Source organism: Ctenopharyngodon idella, chromosome 24 (assembly GCF_019924925.1).
Source record: "Ctenopharyngodon idella isolate HZGC_01 chromosome 24, HZGC01, whole genome shotgun sequence".
NCBI classification, from domain to species: domain Eukaryota; kingdom Metazoa; phylum Chordata; class Actinopteri; order Cypriniformes; family Xenocyprididae; genus Ctenopharyngodon; species Ctenopharyngodon idella.
Genome location: NC_067243.1, coordinates 21,939,071 through 21,962,391, shown reverse-complemented (window position 1 = coordinate 21,962,391; position 23,321 = coordinate 21,939,071). Strand labels below are relative to the sequence as shown.

Sequence of the window (23,321 nt, the reverse complement as noted above, 5' to 3'; positions counted from 1 at the left end):
AGGGTTGATGTGGCAGTACTGTATAGTGCGGGACTGGAGGTTGGTTGTGGGTAGCATCCATATTAATGACCCTGAGGACTTATTTCAGGTGAGACTTTGACATGAGCTCAGCATCAGGCAAAAAGGCAGAAAAAACACCTCAAAACTTTCTGAAGAGCTTCTCACTTTGTCGAGTACTGGATACACCTTATACAGCCCAAAAGAACAGCAAAACTCTTGGCTATTGCAAGAGGTTTGTTGTCTCCAGGCTAATGGACAATAGTTCCACTCAGTCTGTGGCTACCATCTTCTTATAATTGCCTGCAAATCCTTGCAATTGGTTGATGATGCCACTGGGCTGTAGAAGAAGTAATAGCCCACTTAGGCGCTAACCGCAATTGATCGTTTAAATGTCTACCACAACCAGAATTTGTGGCATAGGGTGGTCTCTGGGTTCACAAGTAGTTCCTACAAGATTCATGGCTGCAGAGGCAGTGGAGATACAGGGAGGCAGGATAGACCAAATGAATCTGGAAGTCAAGATTTACAGGGGGGGGAGAGAGAGAAGCAGCTAGGAAACTTGAGGTAATGTACACAGATTTGTCCTCAAGACAAGGTGTAGGTATTTAAATTGAATGACTTTCAAGGTAGACATTAAAGGAGTAATTTGGTGCAACTCTCAGCGGAACTTGTAAGTGTCATCCAAAGTGTATGCTACACTAATTTATGGAGTAGTACACCTGGACCAAATTGGGTTCCCTGAATAGCTCAAAAGCACAGTGTTAATGAACTAAACTAGGGGTGCCCAATCCTGCTCCTGGAGGACCAACGTCCTGCAGAGATTAGCTACAAACTGCTCCAATACACCTGCTTGAAAGATTCTAACACTCAAATATACCTTGATTACCTAGTTCAGTTGTGTTTAATTAGGATTGGAACTAAACTCTGCATGAGCATGATTGGGCACCCCGAATTAAATCTTCAGATTTTGGGTTGCCTAATAGACAGAAAACGTTTTATGTATTTTGGCTGTTCATTTACACAACAATGACATTTTGGTGGCCTGAAAACATCTCAGGTTACGCATGTAACCTGAGTGCCCTGAGAACAGGGAATGAGACACTTTTCGAAAGGTAACTCAAACTTTTGAAAACGGGTTTCAAAGTGCAAGTTTTTGAAAACGATTCTTGACAGCAACATAGTGTTAGCCCAGATCCGGCCCACATCTGGTCCGCGTGTAATCTACACACTGTAAAAAATCTAAAGTTGAGAAAACTTAAAAGTTTAAGGCAACCAGCTTCAGGAGTTTTTTGAGTTTTGTTGTAAATTGAACTTGTTAGACAACAAGTTGAGAAAACTCAAAAATCTCCTGAAGCTGGTTGCCATAAACCTTTAAGTTTTCTCAACCTTAATTTTTTACAGTGCATATACCAGATGTGGGCCAGATCTGGGCCACACTATGTTGCTGTCTGGGATACTATTGTCATCTCCGTGTAAACTGCAAAAACGCGAATCTGTGAAAGCGGTGTCATCATGCACATGCGTATGACATGTTTAGTCTATCCACTTTAATTTTCAGCGTGTTTTCTGTGAATGTGCGAGACTTCCGATTTATTAGCTGCTATAGGGAAACAATGAGAAGAATATAAAAAATTTACTAATGTTTGCGCTAGTCAATTTACTGGTATTTGCGCCATTATTAAAAAATGTCTTAACCAATTTTGCGACATGGCTGCAATTGTTGCTGCTAGAAGGAGACACTGCAGAGAACAGAGAGCATGTGGTACAAGGGAGAAAATATTTTCCACTCATATTAATTTCTTTGGAATGCCAGAGGAAGACGTTATCCGAACATATCGATTGCCAAGCCATGTTTGCCATATATGTGTACATGTTTGTCAGATTACATGTAACAAGTTACGCCTGTGTCGACCCGCACCTGATGAGCATCAGCTCTGCTTATTTGCGACCCAACGCTAATTTGCACTGCTCTTGGTAGATTGCGTTGGTCATTATGTAAACGATTTGACTGCGTCTGTGTTCTTTAATTTGCGCATCAGCTGTAGATCACGGGCAAAACTTGCCACTCCCATCGGCGCATTTGTGGAATTGCGCTCTCAATCTGGCCCCTAGACACTAGTAGAACATAGAAGGTATAAATTAAAGGCATGTCAAGATCGCATGATTTATCTGGATTCCAATGATCCTCTTTTCAAGAGGGATTTTCATACTTTGTCCATGAGTTATATAGATATGATACTGTAAAATGTATGTATTGTTTTGCAGTCTTGTGACACCATCATCCAGTCAGCGTCAATGCCATGATGATGACTGTAGTTCTAAACCCACTAGTCATATGACATTTACGGCTTAGGTGATTGGCTTGGAAACATACCTATCCACAACTCAGTTCCCATGAGCAAAGATGGAAGATTTTCCAATCTCATGCTTTTGAAAGTACTTTCATGGAAGCCAAGCAATTATACTAACGGATTGCTTTCTCCTGGTAATATAGATCTCCTTGGGGATTGTCCACCTGGACCAAAAAGCTCCTTCCTCAAGGGCACAAGGGAGATGGTTTATGATTCTTTTTCCCTAGGGTTTGACCCTAAAACATTTTGGTTGTTAGTCCACACAAAACTGTTCGAATGTCACTAGAACCAAATCATAGTCACTTTTTTCTTCCAGTTATTCATGTCCTTAGTTGTGTTTCCAATTAAAGGTTTCTGCTGTGTGCAGTGACGTGGACAAATTGTACTTTCTGTTGAGAGAATTTCATGTGATTTCTTGTAATGGAAGCTGATTTTCAGGGTTCACCAGATTTTAATTACTTTGGTGTCTTTTCACCCACTCAAAGCTTTTTGCAGTGAATATTTTGGGCTTGACTCTTTAAACTTGTTGCCATAAAAATAAAGCTCTTCAGCCTTGCTTATGCTTTACAGGCAACGGGGTGGCCTGTCACACCATCTGTCACTCTGGCATTGACCGATGCTTCCAGCTCCAGCCCGCCCAATAAATAAACTTATGCTTTTCGGTTGCCCTTTGCTGTAAGCAGACAGTCTTCCTCGAGCACACTGCTGTAAAAGTAGTTAGTCAATCATCGTCAATGGCGGGTAAAGGCGACCATGCAGTCAATATAGTTTTGGCCAGCATAGATGACGTGTTAAATCAATATCTGAGCCTGTCTGCTGTGAGGTCAATAAGGCTCATATGGGTCCGGGAGACACCTCTTAATGAGCTTTACATATATACTAATAGATCTTACTAATTGCCTAAATGGTATTTTTAATAGCTGTACTGTGGGAAAGAGGATAATTAGGTCATTGGGGTTCAATAGGCTTTGTTTAAATGTAATTGTTTAAATTGTGAGATTGCACTGCCACAAAGCAAGCATACCATGCTATGAAACACTCAGAGTGCAAGTTTGGCTCAGTTATAACAAACATTGAGAATAAGAGGTTTTTTTGTCCTAAATAATTTGAAATGGACTTGGAAAAAGGTAGTAAAAAGCTTAAAGCTGTAAGATTTTAAAACAACCTAGGCTCGATGTAAAATGTGGCTCTACATACATTTCGCAAGACTTCAAAAATGTACCTATATGTACAATGCACTGCAGTTTCCAGCTCAAATGAAAACTAGTGGCGGTAAAACACCAACAACTTTTATGATATTAATGATTATTTGCACACAAATTCTTGCATAATACTATGTTGTGACCTCAAAACACTTTTACCATTGTACATGATTTGTAAACAAATACATTTTGATGTTTGTATCACAAAATTAGCTCCATATGTGTGACATTTTTGACATAGTAAACTTGCTCTGTAGCTCACCTGGTACACCATCGCACTTGCGATGTGGAGCAGTCGGGTATGAGTCACGATAAAAGAGCTTAAAGACTTGTAGAAGCAACTAAAATGGCACGGTTGCTTCAGCAAATGCGTTTTATCTAACATTTGCTTTTGTTAACTATCCGTTAGGTTTACAGTATTTTTTTTTTTTTGTGCCTTTCATACCCAAACTGTTGTGAAATGTACAACAACCAACATAATTAGGGCTGCAACTAATGATTATTTTGATAATCGATTAGTTAGCCGATTATTTCTTCGATTAATCGATTTTACGAATGCGCCGGCGCTCATTCAGTTAAGTTTGAAGTTTAACACAGACTGTCAGGATGAGCCTTCATGCAAAATGGAAATACTCACGTGAATCTGTAACATTTACAGTTAAGGATATAACTGTAAAATGAAAGTTTTGTGCCGAGGAAACCCATCACACATAACAGCACATGCATCTGTCAAAGCGCCTAACAGGGCAAGCCATGCTAATGCATTAGCTTGAAGCTTAAAATAATTAATTCTCATGTTTTGGGCAGTTTGGATCATGTACCTTTCCAGCAGCAACTCACTCTGTTTCCTCCACTATTTTTAGGTGCATTTTGTCCATAGAAATGCATAATTCAGTGCTGTAATTTGATGTGACTAATCGATAATGACATTTGGGTAACACTTTAGTATAGGGAACACATTCACTATTAACTACTACTTTTTCCTCAAACTCTAATTTACTTCTTATTGATAGTTAGTGATGTAGTTGTTAAGTTTAGGTATTGGGTAGGATTAAGAATGTAGAATAAGGTCATGCAGAATAAGGCATTAATATGTGCTTTATATGTACTAATAAACAGTCAATGTTCTAGTAATATGCATGCTAATAAGCAACTAGTTAAAAGACCCTAAAATAAAGTGTTACCAACATTTGTTGTCAACGATTTAACGATTTTTATAGATTAGTTGTTGCAGCCCTAAACATGAAACGTTTTCAGATTTGTGTTTATTTGTTTTGTATAAAACTGAACACAGTTTTAGCGCCACTCACTGGACATTTCACTTTTAAAACAATGCGAAACATGCAGGAAGCAATGTAATATAATTTTGCACAAATGTCGCCTCTGGCACGTTTTTTTTTTTTTCCAGTGAGCCTGAGTTTTATTAAAAAGTTCTGATACCTGCAGACAGTGTTATAGGTAACGCATTACAAGTAACTTAAGTTATGTAATCAGGTTACATTTTCAAGTAACTAGTAAAGTAATGTATTACTTTTTCACTTTACAACAAAATATCTGTTTGTTTTTTTTTAAATAAGGCAAGTTACTTTTTCACATTTATTGACTGACAGCTCTCCTGTCCCCATTTTGAGAGAAATACATTAAGTGCAGAGGCATATTCTTCTTTAATCCAGAATAGCAGCACAGCTGAAAAGTTTGTTTGAGCTGCGACCTCTACTGTACAGGCGTAAATATGCATTTCTTTCAGCCTGAGGCTTATTCATTTCACTTTTGGTGTGAAAAGATCTTAACATTTGCCAAAAATATAACTTTTTAACAACAACAAACAAGCAAGCCCAGCCCAGGTGAGAAAAAGTAACTCAAAAGTAATGTAATGCATTACTTTTCATAAAAAGTAACTAATGCAATTAGTTACTTTTTCAGGGAGTAATGCAATATTGTAACGCATTACTTTTAAAAGTAACTTTCCCCAATACTGCTTTGCAGATACCCTAAGAGTAGAGGTACATCTTAGTGGCGACATTTTTTTTTCACATTATAGTAATTTTTTCACATTTCAATGTTTCGTCATTTAAAACTGATGAAGCCCTGATGTTTTGTGACCATCTGAATGAATAAAAACCTTTGCAGAGATTCGCCTTAAGTTATACAACTGAAATTTGGAAGTAGATTGTTGAGGAAGCCAGAGTTCAGCAACCTTTTCAACGGCACCTCAGTTTTTCCATTTTATAACAAACATAAATTTAATATTTTAGAGGTTAAAATTGGTAACAAATTGTTTATGTGAATGTATGCTCCACCCTGGTTAACACAAGTACTATGGTGACAGATCTATATTAGCATCTGATGCAGTCTTGTTTATTCACAAAACCACATGCCACAGGGCAGAAAAAGACTTTTCCATTGGACTCTAGTAGTATATCTACAGGAATAATTGATTCATTCTAGAGAAATGATTTGAGAAGATTGGAGTGCCTAAACCAATGACCCCCTCTTTCTCATTCATTCTTTTGCTCTGAAAATATTTCTGTTTCTTAGGTGCCCTATATTCCTTTATCCAATCCATTTCTACTGAAGTCTCCAATTTATCAGCAAGAGTGAGGAATTGTAAGATGTCTCTGGCTCTGATTGACCCCTTACTTGGGGTTATTTCAAATGTCACAGGAGGCATTGGACCCCCGGGCTGATCGGCTCCACATGATTCAGACTCTTGCTTCATTCTGTGCTCCATAAACCCTGCAGCTAATGGGCTAAACTCAGGGAACGACAGCACAGGTCGTCCAGGAGGTTCCAGGGGGACGGAGCAGGCAGCTCTCATGTCACACTATGCTGTGTATGAAAGCTCTATGGCTTGCAGGCACCCCAGAGAGCCCTGTTCCTCCTCTAATTCATGACCAGAATGAGGATGGGATTGAGGAGCTGAAACCAATTTACTTTAGGGCCCTGGTGGGTGGATCCTCATGGGGTTTGCCTTCTCTGAAGAGGTTCTTAGGCTTAACCAGAGGACAAGGTCAATGATTAAGGCTGAAGCTCTGGTGATGACTCTGTCAGAGATGTGAAGAGTCTTTATAAGAGCTTGTTTTTAGCTAATGTGCCATAGCTGAAATAGTCAGGATAGTTACACTGTCTTCCCAAGTATTTTATGTGCTGTAAAAGTACATTACTCTTCAAAAGCTTGTGGTGGGTAAGACTTTTTTAATGTTTTTAAAAGAAGTATATTTTGCTCAGTGCAAGTCTGCATTTGTTATCTTTCAGCATGACCAAAGTCAGCAGATTGAACCACCAAACACAGAGCTGGAGATGCTAATGATTGTTGGAGATGCTAACATTGTTGCCTTATCCAGGTTTAACAAGAGCAGAATTTTTATATTCTCTGCTTTTGGGCAGAAGTCAGATATAGATGGTTGAAGATAAAGTGCTCTCTAAAGAAACTAAAATAGTGAAGGATTTCTTTTTTCTGGTAGTCTCACTTGTTTGAAGTGTCAGGCAAAGAAACGTTGACATGAGATTTGGCAGCCTTGCAGCATGGAGGCCTTCAGCATGATGAATAATTGATGTGAAAATCTCAGTTTAATCGTTTATTTTTCTCTCGCTCCTTTGCTCTGCCATTGCATGCATGTTTTTAAGGTCCGCATTGTCTTTCATTCCTGTGGGACAGCTGCATGCTTTCATGTTTCCCCCTTATATTTCAAAGACAGCATGTTTCCCATTGTTACTTTTTTTTTTTCTTTTGTTTTGTCTCACTACTGAACAACATTTGCGGTTAGATTTTATTTATTTTTATTTTTTTTTAACCGCTCTCACTAAATCTTTTTCATTATGCGTCATATGAACTTTTATACAACAGTTTGTTCTGGTTCTCGAATCTGAATGGCTGAGAGATCTTTCCAGCCATGCGATATTCTACCAGTATCGCCACAGGAACTATTTCACCGTTTGAATCACTCTGCTTTCAGCATTCTCTCAGCGAGTGTCATGGCAGACAAGTAAACCCACCATATTTTCATAGATACTACTGTTATTTTGTAATAGAATGTAGTTTTAAGAGTTTTTAGGTGAGAATGTAGTTGTTTAGACCTCAGATATGTGATTTATATGTAAACATATTGCGCCTATTTGAAAATTAGTTTAGACTCTTTCGGAGATGTGAGCTCCAGGCCGTCAGCGACCATTCAGTGCTTGTGTACCCTCCGAGAACAGCTTCATCTCAGCCAGTCCTTCTGGAATTTGTCACTGGCTCTTACGTAGATAGTGTTTAAACATGAGGTATAATTCGTTTAGGGTATATCAAAGCAATCTTTGGTTTTATTAATCTATTACTTGTTCCAGAGCTAATAGATTTGGCCTAAGGGCTATATTAAGTTTCATAGCTTTATATTTACATTGAAAATAAATCCGGTACTAACTAAAGCGCTGCTTTTTTGGTACGTTTGACTGAACTGTTTGCTTGTTTATTTCCTATTTAACTTTTTATACTGGCTATTGTTGTTAATTTAAATATTATTGTTCAATAAATAATATTTTATACAAATAATATGCCATATTTTTTGGTATTGAGAAAGAGTGTTAGTGATTTCGACTTCAGTGAAAGTTACATTAATACGCAATTAGATGGCGGCAAAGACTGTCTTTGAGTGAGTCAGTAAGTCATAAATACTTTTATATTGAAATGGAGTGAAACTAGGAAACAAGGACGTTGTTTTTACTTTAAACAACATCTTAGGAGATGAATGCATTGACAAAAACTGACAAATGCATTGACTAGCACTGTCATGGGAAATCCCCTTAAATGTTAAAAGGACAAAGATATCGCTTTCCTCAGCTGACATTCAAACTGATTTTGTGATTATGAATATAAGATTGACCTGAAGAATATCAGCTAGATGCAGGTAATGCACTCGCTCAGGCGATCTCTCTCTCTCATAATACTCTACATATTACATTGAGCTTCAATGAAACGACTCAACGTTCCTTCGTTACTAGTTCTAAAGTGACGTTGTAGAATTAGTAACGGAGGCTTGGGCTCAACTGTTAAACTGTAAACTTGGAGTTGAATCCGTGGCAGAAGGAAGTAGTTCCTCACAAAAGAGGGTTTTTTAAAGACAATCCGTTGTTGTTTCTTATTTATTTACACACTTGTGCTGTCGAACTGTTGTATAAACACAATATCACAATTGTAGCCGTGCGATTTGGCTGTATATCAGCACAGCTGTGATTCGGCCGTAGGTAATCACAGCCGTGCTGATATAGAGCGATATCGCATGGCTACTCGTGTGATATTGCTTACATATCTCGGCGGTGAACTACATCAATAAAATATGTAAAATTTAGTAATTGCATTATTTAAAGAACCTCCCAAACTAATTAAATTAAATACTATTGTTAAATGTAATTATTTATTTTTAAATATTTAATAAACCCTAAACTTAAACCTTAAAAAGCCACAAAGATAAATTACACCTCAACCATGCAATATGTGTCTAAGAAATGGCATTGGTTGCTTGAATTTCTAGCAAAGTTATAGCATAATCAGTGTTCACCTCCATCTCTTGCTCCTATCTCTGGATTTTTTATTTATTTTTTTATTTTTTTTCACCTCCTGTTCAAGTTGTCAGACTGAATGCATACCCGGTTACTGAATTCTCACTTTCAGTCCACCTTTTATTCTTGATTTTTCAGACTTGTCTTAAAAGTTCAACAGACTCAACTTTGAGTATCATAATTCTCTGCAGTCTACAACTAAGTTCTTGATCTCTGAACCATCTCAACAAATGCCCCTTGGTAAACTTTAAGCACTTGAACCATGAAAATTTTTAGAGCTCAAGGTGAGTCGAGACAGTTACTCTGTTTCAAGACCTAGTGTATTGCCTATGGAGGCAGCATCTTATCCTTATTTATACTTTCGCCTGGCTCCGCACTGCGGTTGTACTATTCTTTGAAACGACAGGGGGCGACTTGGAGTAATTGTCCTCTAAACCATCAGCAAGCAGCGATAAGAAGTAAGTTTCACACGTGACTGTTTGTTTTTATTACACTTCACCAAACCCACACAAAGAATCGTGTAAAAAGGTAGGCATTCTAAAGGCAGGCATTCTAATTATTCAATAAGAATACTGATATGAATAAATTAAAATAGTTCAGTGGAATTCAGTATGTATATTGTAACCAATATTTATGGGAGATGTTTTTATGTTTCTTATAGTAACATGCAGTTAGCTTAGCAACATGCTAACCCAAAACTTTATTGAAATTGAGTCAAGTTTCCTGTGTGTTGTTGAAACATACACTATAAAAAGTTGTTCTTACAGCTTTGAGTGGTCTTTTTGCTTTCAGGTGTTTAAACCAATAAAAACAAATATTTACTTAACAAATTTGACAAATTCTTTGTGTAGAAACTTACTAAGATGGCTGACGAATGTCGTCTTTCTGCATCTGTCTTCATGAGATCTCGCCATACATGTTGAGGATGTGATATTGTTATTGAATTGATTCAATATGCTGTAATGCTGTACTTGTTTGACTAGAAATAGCTGTCTGGGGGCATAAACAAAATGGCCGCCGAGTGACCTTTTTGCCTTGCTTAAAAGAACTGTATTTGTGTAATCCAGTAAACAGTTGTCTCAGAGACTATCAGCATGAATTTTCATCCATTTTGTTTAAAGAAACCGTCTGACTGACATAGTGGCTAGCGACTGTTCACTTGTAAGGTATCGTCTAAGTGTGGGTAAGGCTGAAATTGATGATACCACAATAATAGACCAGCTTGGATAAAACTAATAGAACACCAGTGTCTGTCCTGAACAATTGTAGAGATAACACAGAAGAACATGTGAATGGTATGTTTGCGTATGCTAGTTGCTAATTGTTCAGCCATTTTTGTTTGCTTTATGCACCAGTGAACGGACTGTGGGTGTCCTGTAAGGATGCCATCTGACTCCAAAATCATCTCTGGCTTACACCCCACATTCAGAAGTCATTGCAGGCTCTCTCCTGAGAAACACGCTAGTCCACCCCGGTTACTGTCTCTATGTTTGCAGTTCATAATGCACTGTCTCCTATTGAAAAACAACCCATGGCCCTCACTTCACATTGATTTTTATCAGCCTGCCGGCCCCATGATTGATCTCCCCTGCAAAAGCATCGATTTCCCCCGCTCACCCTCTTAGCCCCTTTGTCCGAGACTACAAATGGACTGCAGACACTTTTCTATTGTTATAAATGGAAAAAGGGGTCCAAGCCTCCCAATAAATGACAGCACCACCAGCTGCCAGCTGCAAGTTGCACAGTACTGTTGTTCTGTTTATGACTGTTAATTAGATTTTTGTACCTGCTGGCTTTGCAAGATAGAAGCAAGCATGGAACTGTGTTGTCATAGATGGGACGCCTTCAGAGGTGGAGCTAATGACTAATAGTCAACATATGCCATGGCAGTGGACAGATTGGGTGTACGTGTATGTATGTGTGTTTGATATTGTGATGCTCTAATACCTTGAGCCCAAATGAAAACCCTATGAAGTAGTTCAATGAACATTGTTTTCTTTTTTGTGTTAACGTCTTCCCTAATGAAAAAGGAATTTGTGGTAGAACATATTAAATAAAAAATAAGAGCTATATCTAGTCAGAGGAAAGTGGTATTAAGAACACTCTGAAAAATGTTTAGATTTTGTAGCAATGCAATAGAAGAACTATTTTGGGTTCCACAAAGAACAATGGGAAGGTTCCATGGATGTTAAAGGTTCTTCGTGGAACCATTGATGCCAATAGAAAAACAACTTTATTTTTAAGAGTGAAAAGGGAAAATGTGGGTCGTGGGTTTGAGACGCAGTTTTATGATGTAGTGGAATGTCCCAAAACTTACCTACTCTTCTACTATACACTCGAAAGAACAATTTTTTAGGGTATGTCAATTGGGAGGCAGCAATAGACTAAAAACCCAACTCAAGGGTCATAGAAAATTAAAATAACAATACAACATTGTTTCGTAACTTGTTTATTTTCATCAGTATAACTGATTTTCCCAACTGTCCTTTGAGAACAGTTCAACAATTTCGCTTCAGCTGGTGAAAGACTATCGTGATTAGCTTAATGATCAATGCATCATGGGAAATGCTCAAGAGGGTTCGACTGTGTCCTTCACACTCCTTTCATCCTGCTGCGAACGTTGGCCCAATTGATATTGGCATTCTTAATTTACACTCTTATCTTTAAAGTCTTGTATTTTCGACAATCTCTTTGATGGGCATTGTTAGCCTGACTGCACTTTATGCCTGCAAGCCCCTTTTCAATTAATTTTTCACTTTAATTTTTCTTCTTTGTCTCACAAAAACATACTGTGCTGGTACAATGACAAGGAATTTGTGTTTCTTAATGATTCCTGTATTTATATAGTATATAAATACTTCAAAGTGGGCATACTGTTAGAGGCATGCTGCGAGTTTGTAGTGATTATATGCAATATACAGTAGTTACATTAAATTCCGCCCATAGGAGGCTCTATAAATGAAAAACCACTAACCCTGCAACCGTTTGATTCATAAAGTTGAAAATTGGTGCACATTATCTTTAGTACACATGCTAACATATTCTTTAAATATGACTCAAACAAATAGAAAACATGGCTGCCAACAGCCAGTCAGGTTTTAGCAATTAATAATGTCAGATCAAAATGGCTGACTGTTACAAAAATGGGCATGTCCGTACATAGTGTCTGAACGAAATTGTGTACTAAATTTTTGTCAGAATTGGTGCTATAAGCAAATAATAAATATTGTTATTATAATATTTATTATTATTATTGTATATATTTTTTTAATTCTTGGTGAAAAGTACAGTATGTACCAAGCTATGCAAAAATGGAAAGAAATACAATATAGTAAAATAAATAGAAGCACAGCATTGGGAAAAAGTTATTTTACGAACAAGCAGAACCTCTTTAAAGGGTTAGTTCACCCAAAAATGAAATTTCTGTCAGCACTCACCCTTATGTCGTTCCACACCCGTAAGACCTTCGTTCTTCTTCAGAACACAAATTAAGATATTTTTGATAAAATCCGATGGCTCAGTGAGGCCAGCAAGATAATTAACACTTTCAGATCCCCAGAAAAGTACTGAAAACATATTTAAAACAGTTCATGTGAGTACAGTGGTTCAACCTTAATATTATAAAGCGACAAGAATAGTTTTTGTGCGCCAAAAAAACCTCAAAATAATGACTTTTCAACAATATCTAGTGATGGCCGATTTCAAAACACTGCTTCATGAAGCTTTACGAATCTTTTGTTTCGAATCAGTGGTTCGGATCGCGTATCAAACTGCCAAAGTCACGTGAACCATTGAAATTGCGAAACACTTATGACGTAATGAAGCCTCGTTTAATGAAATCACGTGACTTTGGCGCTCCGAACCACTGATTCAAAACAAAAGATTCATAAAGCTTCGTGAAGCAGTGTTTTGAAATCGCCCATCACTAGATATTGTTGAAAAGTCGTTATTTTGTTTTTTTAGCACACAAAAAATATTCTCGTTGCTTCATAACGTTAAGGTTGAACCACTGTTGTCACGATCACTGTCTGTTCCTGTCAGTTCCTGGACTCCACTTCCCATAATCCTCCCTTCCAATCACATGCACCAATCACCAATTGCCACACACACCTGCAGATCATTACCTGGACTATTTAAGACACACACACACACACACCCTTTGCGAAGTCTTGATTTGCCCCGGTGATCACTTCTGAGCGTTTTCTTGTGGATTGTATTTCTGTTGCCATTGGACTGTTTATTGGACTGTGTTTGTTTGCCGCCTGCCCTGATCCTTGCCTGTTATTTGGACTCTGCTTGTCTGCCGCCTGCCTCGACCATTGCCTGTCCCTGTTTGTGTCTCTGCCTTTGCCCCTGTCTACTCTGTAAGTACTTTTAATAAACAAGCTGCAAATGGATCCTCACGCATTCGACCCATCATTACAGAAGACTTCGCCAACACATGGATTCAGCGGCTTTCCTGAAGAACAATGGCCCGGTAGGAATATCGCACAATTGTTATTAGGACTCACGCAGGGCACACGATCGATTGAGGATTATATCACTGAATATTTGAACATTGCTTATTGGTCAGATCTGCCGGACTGCGTGCTCATAGACTTTTTCTGTGAGGGCATCAATCAACCACTTAAAAAACAACTAATTCGTGAGGGACCCCGCTCCTCCCTTAGTCATTTTCTGGAATTTACACTATTGACTGTTGGCTCTCCGTTTACTGTGGGTGTCGCGGAGGAATGCGACACTTCATCCATTCACGTAATTGCTGCTGTGCCAGAGGACACTCACAAGGTGGCGGCTACAACAACAACACCAAGTCAAGTCACAGTTGACCTCCGTGAGCCAAATCACGTCTCCTCTGATCTTCCAGAACAACGTCATGTCCCCGCTGTTCTTCTAGAGTCACGTTACGTCTCTGGATCTGTTTGGGAGTGGAGTGGGTTGCGTTCCAGTGTGGCTGATCTACCGCTGACTTCAGCACGAGCGGCTGGCATTCCTAAGCCTCCGCCGGTTGCTACGCACTCAAGCTCGCCGGTTGCTACGCACTCAAGCTCGCCGGTTGCTACGCACTCAAGCTCGCCGGTTGCTACGCACTCAAGCTCGCCGGTTGCTACGCACTCAAACTCTCCTGATGCTATGGACAAGATGGCCGCTTTGCCAGTGCCCACGGGCAAGATGGCCGTGCCGCCAGTGTCTGGGAACATAGGGGTCGTCCCAGCCAGTGAGTCCGCTCCACCCCGTGAGCCCGCTGCAGCGCCCACCGAGGAGGTAGGCACAGAGCCACCGCCTCAACCATGCAAACGGAGGAGGAGGAGGAAGAAGGCTTCCTCCATCCCTCAAGGCCCGGAGGCCGTCCCAGAGCAGCCCGCTGCCGTCCCAGAGCAGCCCGCTGCCGTCCCAGAGCAGTCCGCTCTTCCTGATACGGCCACGGAGGCCGGCGCCGAGCTCCTCGCCCTGCCGGCGCCACCCGCGCTCCTCGCCCTGCCGGCGCCACCCGCGCTCCTCGCCCTGCCGGCGCCACCCGCGCTCCTCGCCCTGCCGGCGCCACCCGAGCTCCTCGCCCTGCCGGCGCCACCCGAGCTCCTCGCCCTGCCGGCGCCACCCGAGCTCCTTACCCACGAAACCGCCACGGCCTCCATTGAATTCCCCAAGAACTTTTTGGGGGGGGGCCATATACCTGAGGGTGGGGAGCTTGTGGGTGGGGTCCCTGCACGGCCGCGATCATCAGCGGCCTCCGAATTGCTTGAGCTTGCGGGTGGGGACCTTACACGCCCACGGTCTTCAACCGCCTGTGAACTGCTGTGGCCGGCTACGGACCCTGACCTGCCGTGGGCGCCCAAGCTACCTGACCTACCGGGGCCGCCTAAGCCACCTGACCTGCCGTGGTTGCCCAAGCCACCTGACCTGCCGTGGGTGCCCAAGCCACCTGACCTGCCGTGGGTGCCCAAGCCACCTGACCTGCCGTGGTTGCCCAAGCCACCTGACCTGCCGTGGTTGCCCAAGCCACCTGACCTGCCGTGGTTGCCCAAGCCACCTGACCTGCCGTGGGTGCCCAAGCCACCTGACCTGCCGTGGGTGCCCAAGCCACCTGACCTGCCGTGGTTGCCTAAGCCACCTGACCCGCCGTGGCTGCCCGTGGCACCTGACCCGCCGTGGCTGCCCGTGGCACCTGACCCGCCGTGGCTGCCCGTGGCACCTGACCCGCCGTGGCTGCCCGTGGCACCTGACCCGCCGTGGCTGCCCGTGGCACCTGACCCGCCGTGGCTGCCCGTGGCACCTGACCCGCCGTGGCTGCCCGTGGCACCTGACCCGCCGTGGCTGCCCGTGGCACCTGACCCCCCGTGGCTGCCCGAGTTCCTGGACCTGCATTGGAGACCCCGTTCCCGTCTGCCAACAGGTCTCCAATGTACCCACCCCCCCCTCCCTATCTGTGCCATTTACGCCGCGAGGACGCGCCTTCCGGAAGGGGGGCGTTATGTCACGATCACTGTCTGTTCCTGTCAGTTCCTGGACTCCACTTCCCATAATCCTCCCTTCCAATCACATGCACCAATCACCAATTGCCACACACACCTGCAGATCATTACCTGGACTATTTAAGACACACACACACACACACCCTTTGCGAAGTCTTGATTTGCCCCGGTGATCACTTCTGAGCGTTTTCTTGTGGATTGTATTTCTGTTGCCATTGGACTGTTTATTGGACTGTGTTTGTTTGCCGCCTGCCCTGATCCTTGCCTGTTATTTGGACTCTGCTTGTCTGCCGCCTGCCTCGACCATTGCCTGTCCCTGTTTGTGTCTCTGCCTTTGCCCCTGTCTACTCTGTAAGTACTTTTAATAAACAAGCTGCAAATGGATCCTCACGCATTCGACCCATCATTACAACTGTACTCACATGAACTGTTTTTAAATATGTTTCTAGTACCTTTCTGGGCATCTGAAAGTGTTAATTATTTTGCTTGCAATGGAGGCATCACTGAGCCATCGGATTTTATGAAAAATATCGACATGAGGGTGAGTAATTAATGACAGAAATTTTCAATTTTGGGTGAACTAACCCTTTAATCTTTTAGAGCTCTATGAATACACTTCAATAGTTCTGAACTTACTTGGTTTTTCTTTTTTATAACCTAAACTAATGTTAAACTACAAATATTCATAACTACACACAGAGCTTTTTAACATGTTATCACTGCTGTGGTTCGGAAATGCCATGTAATTGCACGACTTTGAATATTAAGAACTGAACAGGCTTCTGTTTTTGCTCGGAGCCAAAAGCTTCATTCAGCTTACAGTTTCTCCAGAGATCAAGGCCAGCGTAATTGAGCCTGGCTGTTCTACTGCCAACATTATGCTCATAAATTATATGAAATGTATTCTATTGTTTTGTCGATGTACTTAGTGCTTTGTTTTGATACTTAGTGCTTTTAGCTTTCAGTAAGAGGACTTGTTTAAGTATGATTTCTTAATTTTCCAGTTATGGACTCCAGAGCACATCTTAGACGTTTACAATTGTCTTTATGGGAGCGTAAATTGCCCATATGTTAGCTGTCTTAAGAGCTGCCCAGGTGCAAGAGTTTATGAGATAATAGCTTGCTTTAGAACAGGGTATCTCAAACTGTGGGTCGCAGTGTGGGAAAAGGTGGGTCACTTGGCTGCAGGTAAATTTAGTGTATGGGTGTAAGATCGAAAGTGAGTTTAAAACGCAACTCTATGGAACGCTCTTGTAGCATCTAGTGACACCAATCTAGTCAATCTAATAATGTGATTTATTTTTGGCCACGACAGGATATTTTATGGGAATTGATTGGATTGTGAAAAGTTGACTATTCTATGGCAGCATCATATGAATGCTGCAAAACAGTTGTCTGGTGATGATAAATTAAGATATTTTGAAGTTTAGTTTAAGCTTAAGCTGTTAAACATCCAAATATTTGTTGCCCATTTTACACCACATAGATTTCAATCCCACACAGCAAGTGTCAGCCAACAGGAGGTTACAGCTCAAAGTAGGAGCTGTGAGATACAAAACAGCATGGGTGTTTTTAATGACCTGTGCTCTGCAGTGCTCAGAAATGACCTGAGATTGTAGAGTGAGATAACCGGGTGTGTTTACAGTTGATCCGATGATCCGGTGCGTTATGGTGTCTGCTAGGAATCACTAATCATTTAAAGAGTCCTTATAGGGACTGGACTGTGTTTTGTTTTTTTCCCCTCACTTTTTTCATGGGTAATACTCCTCAAAATAATCTCCTTCTAGCTCAGTGTCTCTCATCTGTTGTGATTTATACAAATCATAATATGCAGTCATACAGTATTATTGTAATTAGTAAGAATTGGAAAAATAAACAGGCTCATCAAAAGGGAAAAGAAACCCATTTATTTTGTTGTTGATGTAGAAATCTGAAATAAGCTACTATTATTTTGGTAGTAATAGAATGCAAATGCACAATAATTTTAGTGAATTAAGCAAAGTTACACTTATCAACAGAATATTTCACAATATTACTGTTTTACTTTATTTTTGATCACTTGGTGAGCATAAGAGACTTTCAAATACATTTAAAAATCTTACTGAACTGAAGCTTTTGAACAGTAATATAATATTGATTCAAAATTTGAATTTGTTTTGGGAAATTAATTCTGTAATTTTGCTGTTGACTGAAATGATTTGCCATTTCAGTCAGAGTAAAATTGACTAATTAATGAACATCACAAATCGTGAAATCAGTATGACTGAATCAAGAAGAGATAATTATGACTAAAACCATATAAAACAGTTAATTTTACAATGGAAATAAAATTCAATTTGGGCTCAATGAATTGTGGGATTGTATCCTGCAGTCTGCTCTGTTTGTATACTGCATATTTTGGGAAATGTACTTTATTAGTTGGGTATTTTGTATATGCATACAGAATATTCGCATACTGTGCACAGCATGCGCGCTGAATATTGCAAAAAGGTAAAGTGCCATTCCAAATGTACCCACTCTCCTCACACAAACACGTTATGTGACCTGAAAGTGTCGTATTTGTTTACTGGTCATTGCCATGCTGTTCCACGGTGTTACTGCCAAACTCTCTGAGTCATGTCTCACCTTCATTGGATTGTCATCCTCACCTATTAGTATAATGATAAAACTCATCACGTGTGGCTCATGGCACACGGACACACCAAATGAACAGAGCAGGAAAAGATGGGAAAATAATTGCACAAGCCACGTGATGAGAAGGACACAGCCAAGGCTAAATGGGTTTTTATTGTGGGGACCCTTTATAAAATGGACATCCATTTTAGAGCAGGCACATTTTAGGCGGTGCACATATGGCACAAAGGAAATCAATAAAGCACAGAAGGTTGTTTTTGAAAGTGCTTAATAATAATGGCAACACGTGTGCATACGCTGTGAGACTTTTATGTATTTGTGTATGTGTTGAATACAATTTCACAAAACATTTCCGATATGTGCCATATTTCCCCTCAAAATCAAAGAAGAAAGAAATTGTAGATTATCTGAAGTAGCAAAACATCGTTTAAGGCTGTGACATAATAAAGCCTGTTGGCTATTATTGAATTTCAGTAAAAATATTGTAACACAATTATTATTTTGTTTTAAAGGGACCTATTATGGCCCTTTTACAAGATGTAATATAAGTCTCAGTGCCCGGTTGCATAAAGCACCTTAAGTGTAATTTTCCCTTAAGCTCGCCTTATGTTTCCCTTAAACTTAGGGGGGTTGCAGAAAATAACCGTTAAGTATTACTTAAGGGTTTCTTTAGGTGAAACGTCATAAACCCTAAGAATTTCCCTTAGTTATATATTTTTCACCTTAAGTAATCCTTTAAAAAAACGATAAGTGTTGCATAAAGCCCCTTAACTGTCATTTCCTTAAGTATAACATAAGGTTAAAAAAACTTCACCTTAAGTGTTACAGGGAGTGAGCAGGTTCAATCCAAGTCTTCTAACGAGACACCATCGACTGCTTTATATGATAACAAATTGTAATTTAGGTGTTTATTCACATTACATATGAAATTACATATGTAGCACATATGGTCAACAGAAGCGCAGAAGTGCGCGCGTCACGCGCAAAAACAAACCTCATTGGTTCTTGCACCTGCGCGCACTTTCGAGCTTCCGAAACAGCCTTGTTCATATGGGTGTCTTTCAATGAATGGACATAAATGATGAGAGAATATTAAAAATATCTTTATTTGTTATTCAAATGTGAATGAATGTCTTATGGGTTTGGAACAACATGAGGGTGAGTGGATGATGGCAGAAATCTCAATTTGAGTTTCTCGTCTGGTCTTTCTCTTTCATATTTGGTTTTATTTTTTGTTTTCCTTATCCATCTTATGTTGTTTTCTGTGAAAACATGTCGCGATCGGTATTAACAAATAACGTGTCCGTGGCAACAGTAGAATTTTATAACGACAAAACCTGGGTTGCTGTCGTGAAACACTTAACAGTTCTCCTTAGGTAAGGGAAACTGTTAAGGGATTATATGCAACACCCTTAAGTCATTCCCTTAGTTAAGGGGAAATCACGCCTTAAGTGTCATACTTAAGAGAAAAACTTAAGGTGCTTTATGCAACCGGGCATTGGTGTCCCCAGAATGTGTCTGTGAAGTTTTAGCTCAAAATACCCCACATATCATTTATTATAGCTTGTCAAATGTGCCCCTATTTGGGTGTGAGCAAAAACACGCAGTTTTTATGTGTGTCCCTTTAAATGCAAATGAGCTGCTGCTCCCCGCCCGCTTTTCAGAAGAGGGTGGAGATTCAGCAGCTCGCGCTTCAGTTTCTCAACAACAACAAAACTGGAGAATCTCACGCAGCCAAAATGAGGATTGTCAGTAATGGTGTTCAGCCTTACATTGTTCAAACCGGAGTCGGACACTGATGGAGAGACTCAGGAAGAAGTTACAACTTTTAGAATGAAACTGGACGTTTCTGAACAGTAAATAAATTTATGTAGTTGCTGTGGAGTTGATTCAACTCATCGACTAGCATGTGCCATCATGTTAATCTTTTGTGCAAATCCAGCATTGAATTGACCCTCATTTGTGAAGCAGTCCGGCATAAAATGACTGCATAGCAACAACACTCTACTACAACAACTCTTCCTCTTCTCTAAACCAGCCCAACATGGCCTCAGCCCCTTTGTTGCGTGTTCTCGGGGGCAGGGTTTATGTAAATTTTAGGGTTTGTGATGTCACTAACCCATGAAGAAGCTTGTTGTAGTCCCTGCCATTCACTTCACAATGAATCTCTTATTTACACAATTGATTGTTTTAATGAGAGGATTTATAAGTGTACAGAACTCAGAATCCAGTCACTGCTCAAAACGCTGGAGTTTTTATTTAGTGTAGGGATGTTCATTTCATATTTTTTCCCCTATCCGACAATCGAAGCTTGTTAACTGATTTAACTGTTAACCGACAAGATTGTTACATTAGAAAACTCTAATCTGTATGATCACAAATGACAGAGTATTTTAAGTTGTTTACACTGTTATAAGGAAACAATTTAAGTGATATCGCAGGCGCCTCACGCACAAACATCCAACATATCACAGCATTTCTAACTTAACATCGCAGCCTGTTCATTATCAAAATAAAATACAGTCAACCAAACATATAAAAAGTTACACTGCTCAATTTAAATAGTCTGTAGTACTGTGCCGTTCTGCGTGACCACTGTGGTGTTATGCCAAACACATTTCTGCGCATGTGAAGGATGATGTTTCATGTCAATATTGGAACACGGGTGAAGTACAAAGTATAGTTTACATAAAAAGTAATAGTTTAGCATCCAAATACATGGCGAATATGGAAACATATGGATTCGTGTCGAATGAGAGTGGTAAGCTATGTGAGCACAATGCTGGTTTCTGTTGCAGTTTTGCTTTAAATTAATTTGTCTTGGCTTGACGTTTCTATAGCATTTTTTTTATTTTTTTTATTCTTGTTTAGTTCTGAATACCGTTAAATTGAAAGGATTTATTGTGGAGTGAAGGGAACTCAATAAACCTATAGCTATGTTTATAGTGTTTATAATGTTTGTAAACATTTCGCTTTATTTACCAGTATTTTACATTATTTCCGAATATACTAATAAAATGTGACTTATACGCAACTTATCAGGGTTTTTTTTTTTCTTTTTCAAAAATTCAATTTTAAATGTGTAGTGTATTTTTTTTTAACCATAGACCAAATGTTCTTGAAAAATTGCTTTAAAAATGACTTAAATTACTTTTTAAATTGTTTAACTGAAAGTATTAAAAGGTCAAAATTCTTACTGTCGGTTAACAGTTAAAAAGTTAATTGTGATCATCTAGTGCTAACTTAAACACCTCTGATTGGCCATTGCGTTCAAGAAATCAACAGATATGTTTGTGATTGGCTGCAAAAACACATTGCAAATAGAAACTTTGACGTTCTCCAGAGCACAAACACAAATACGCCTGGATCGCTTGGCAATTCTGTTTTGCCAATATGCTATTATTACGGAGAAAACTGATCCTAGATCCAGCAGTTATGTGAAGCTTTTTTCTCTAAAAGCAATCAGAAGCAGAAGCAGGCAGTGTTTGAGTGAGAAAATTCAAATTCCACACTTGTCTCAAGTCCATGGCCAGGGGAAGGCTAAGCCTTGTCCATCCTTACACAACTCTCCACCTATGATTACAGCTTATTTTAAAATAAGGATAAACAATTTGATATGGCCCACCCCAACTTCCTGTTTCAACAGGAAATACATCAACACAAAAAAAGATAACTGCACTTTCATGTAGTCTTAAAACAGGTTTGTTTGTTTTTAGCTAAATATAATTTCTTGTTTTTTTACTTATGAATTTGTGACCTGGGCATATTCTTGACAGGTTTTATTTTTTACACACAAAAAAGAACGTGTAAACTGATTTTAGGTTGCAAGTGAATGGCTCAAAATAGAGGATGAGTGACGTTTAGCCTAAAACTCTCCTGTCCGGATGGAGGGCCAAGTATTAGAATCAGAGTCGCGAGACACCGCAGTTCTGTGACACAAGCACACAGAGGCAAGAGATTGCAGCTCAGCACAAATGTCATCGGCAGCGATGGGGTGGTGGCCATAAGCCTATTAGAGAGTTAATAAATCAGGCCCATAGCTGTGCCAGGAGCCGCTGTTGAGCCCGGCTTTATGAGCACTGAGAAGATTATGGCCATTGAGTTTCCAGTTTGGCTGCATCCATATCGATGGAGTGAATGAGAAAAACATTGACCAGAGACTCAATTTCATTTTGGCTCCTTCCAGAGCAAGGTTTATTTATCTGACCACCACCTGTGAAATGACAAAGTTTCATGCCAATTAATTTCAAAAACATTTTAAAAAGAATGCTGTATTAAAGGAATTTTTTGGGATATACGACACGAATCAGCCCGACGCAGTTATCATTTTCACGTCCTGCGCCACGTTGTTTAAATAGCAAATGCATTTGCACCCATTTGTGCGCCCATGGGCGTGCTGGTCTGAAAACGAGGTGTGTTCAGGTGCATTATTGGCGTGTTGCTATTTTGAGGCAACTGAAATAGACTGCGCCAGTGACCAACTGAAACCTGGTCTAAAGTCAATGGCGCAATATTTGTTTTGTTATTTAATGAGTGCGTTGGTAATATGCTTATTACACACACAGGGAAGTGCAGCAGCACACATGCCAAATATTAAAAATAAAAGGAATACAATGTAAAAGATTATTATTGTGTGCATAAAGATAAAAATGCTTTGGTGGAATCCGGCTTTTCTCATAGATGGTCTGCTCGCACGCTTTAACCTTGCCGTTTCCTCAATATAGAAGCGTTCAGGTATTCCGCTTGCAAATTCCGTAAAGTCAATAGCGAATCCGCCATGCCGTGAGCGCAACTGGCTTTTAAAGGGAATGGAAGATGAGACTCTGATTGGTTTATGGCACGTTACACCCAAACCACACCTATTACTCATTAAGAGAATAGGGACAACCCTTTTAGACAATGCGCCAGGCACACCGACCATTTTTCCCATCCTTAAACTAACAAAAGTGGATTCGGACATGCCCTAAGTGCACTTGCGCCGTGCGCTTTAGACCATCCGCTTAGATCGTTAAAATAGGTCCCTATGATTTTGAGATCCATCTTTTCACACTGAGGACAAATGAGTACGCAAGTATTAAAAAAGGTTCGAACATTCTCTGATGCTCCAGAAGGAAATATAT

General features: G+C 40.1%; 2 protein-coding genes and 1 long non-coding RNA gene across 5 annotated transcripts in view; 2 read left to right on the top strand and 1 right to left on the bottom strand.

Annotated features, from left to right (window-relative positions):
• b4galnt4a (beta-1,4-N-acetyl-galactosaminyl transferase 4a) overlaps positions 1-23,321 on the top strand; it is a 203,441-nt gene that overhangs the window by 77,839 nt on the left and 102,281 nt on the right. The gene's annotated exons all lie outside the window — the stretch shown is intronic.
• Positions 13,487-15,951, top strand: LOC127507658 (uncharacterized). Its single transcript, XM_051884950.1, has 2 exons — positions 13,487-14,870; positions 14,979-15,951. The coding sequence occupies exons 1-2, from the start codon at positions 13,487-13,489 to the stop codon at positions 15,689-15,691; spliced, it is 2,097 nt and encodes a 698-aa protein (XP_051740910.1). The 3' UTR covers positions 15,692-15,951.
• LOC127507662 (uncharacterized) lies at positions 14,844-15,457 on the bottom strand. Its single transcript, XR_007928405.1, has 3 exons — positions 15,320-15,457; positions 15,158-15,184; positions 14,844-15,049 (listed from the first exon to the last, which is right to left on the bottom strand). It is a non-coding gene; the product is annotated as an uncharacterized LOC127507662 (long non-coding RNA).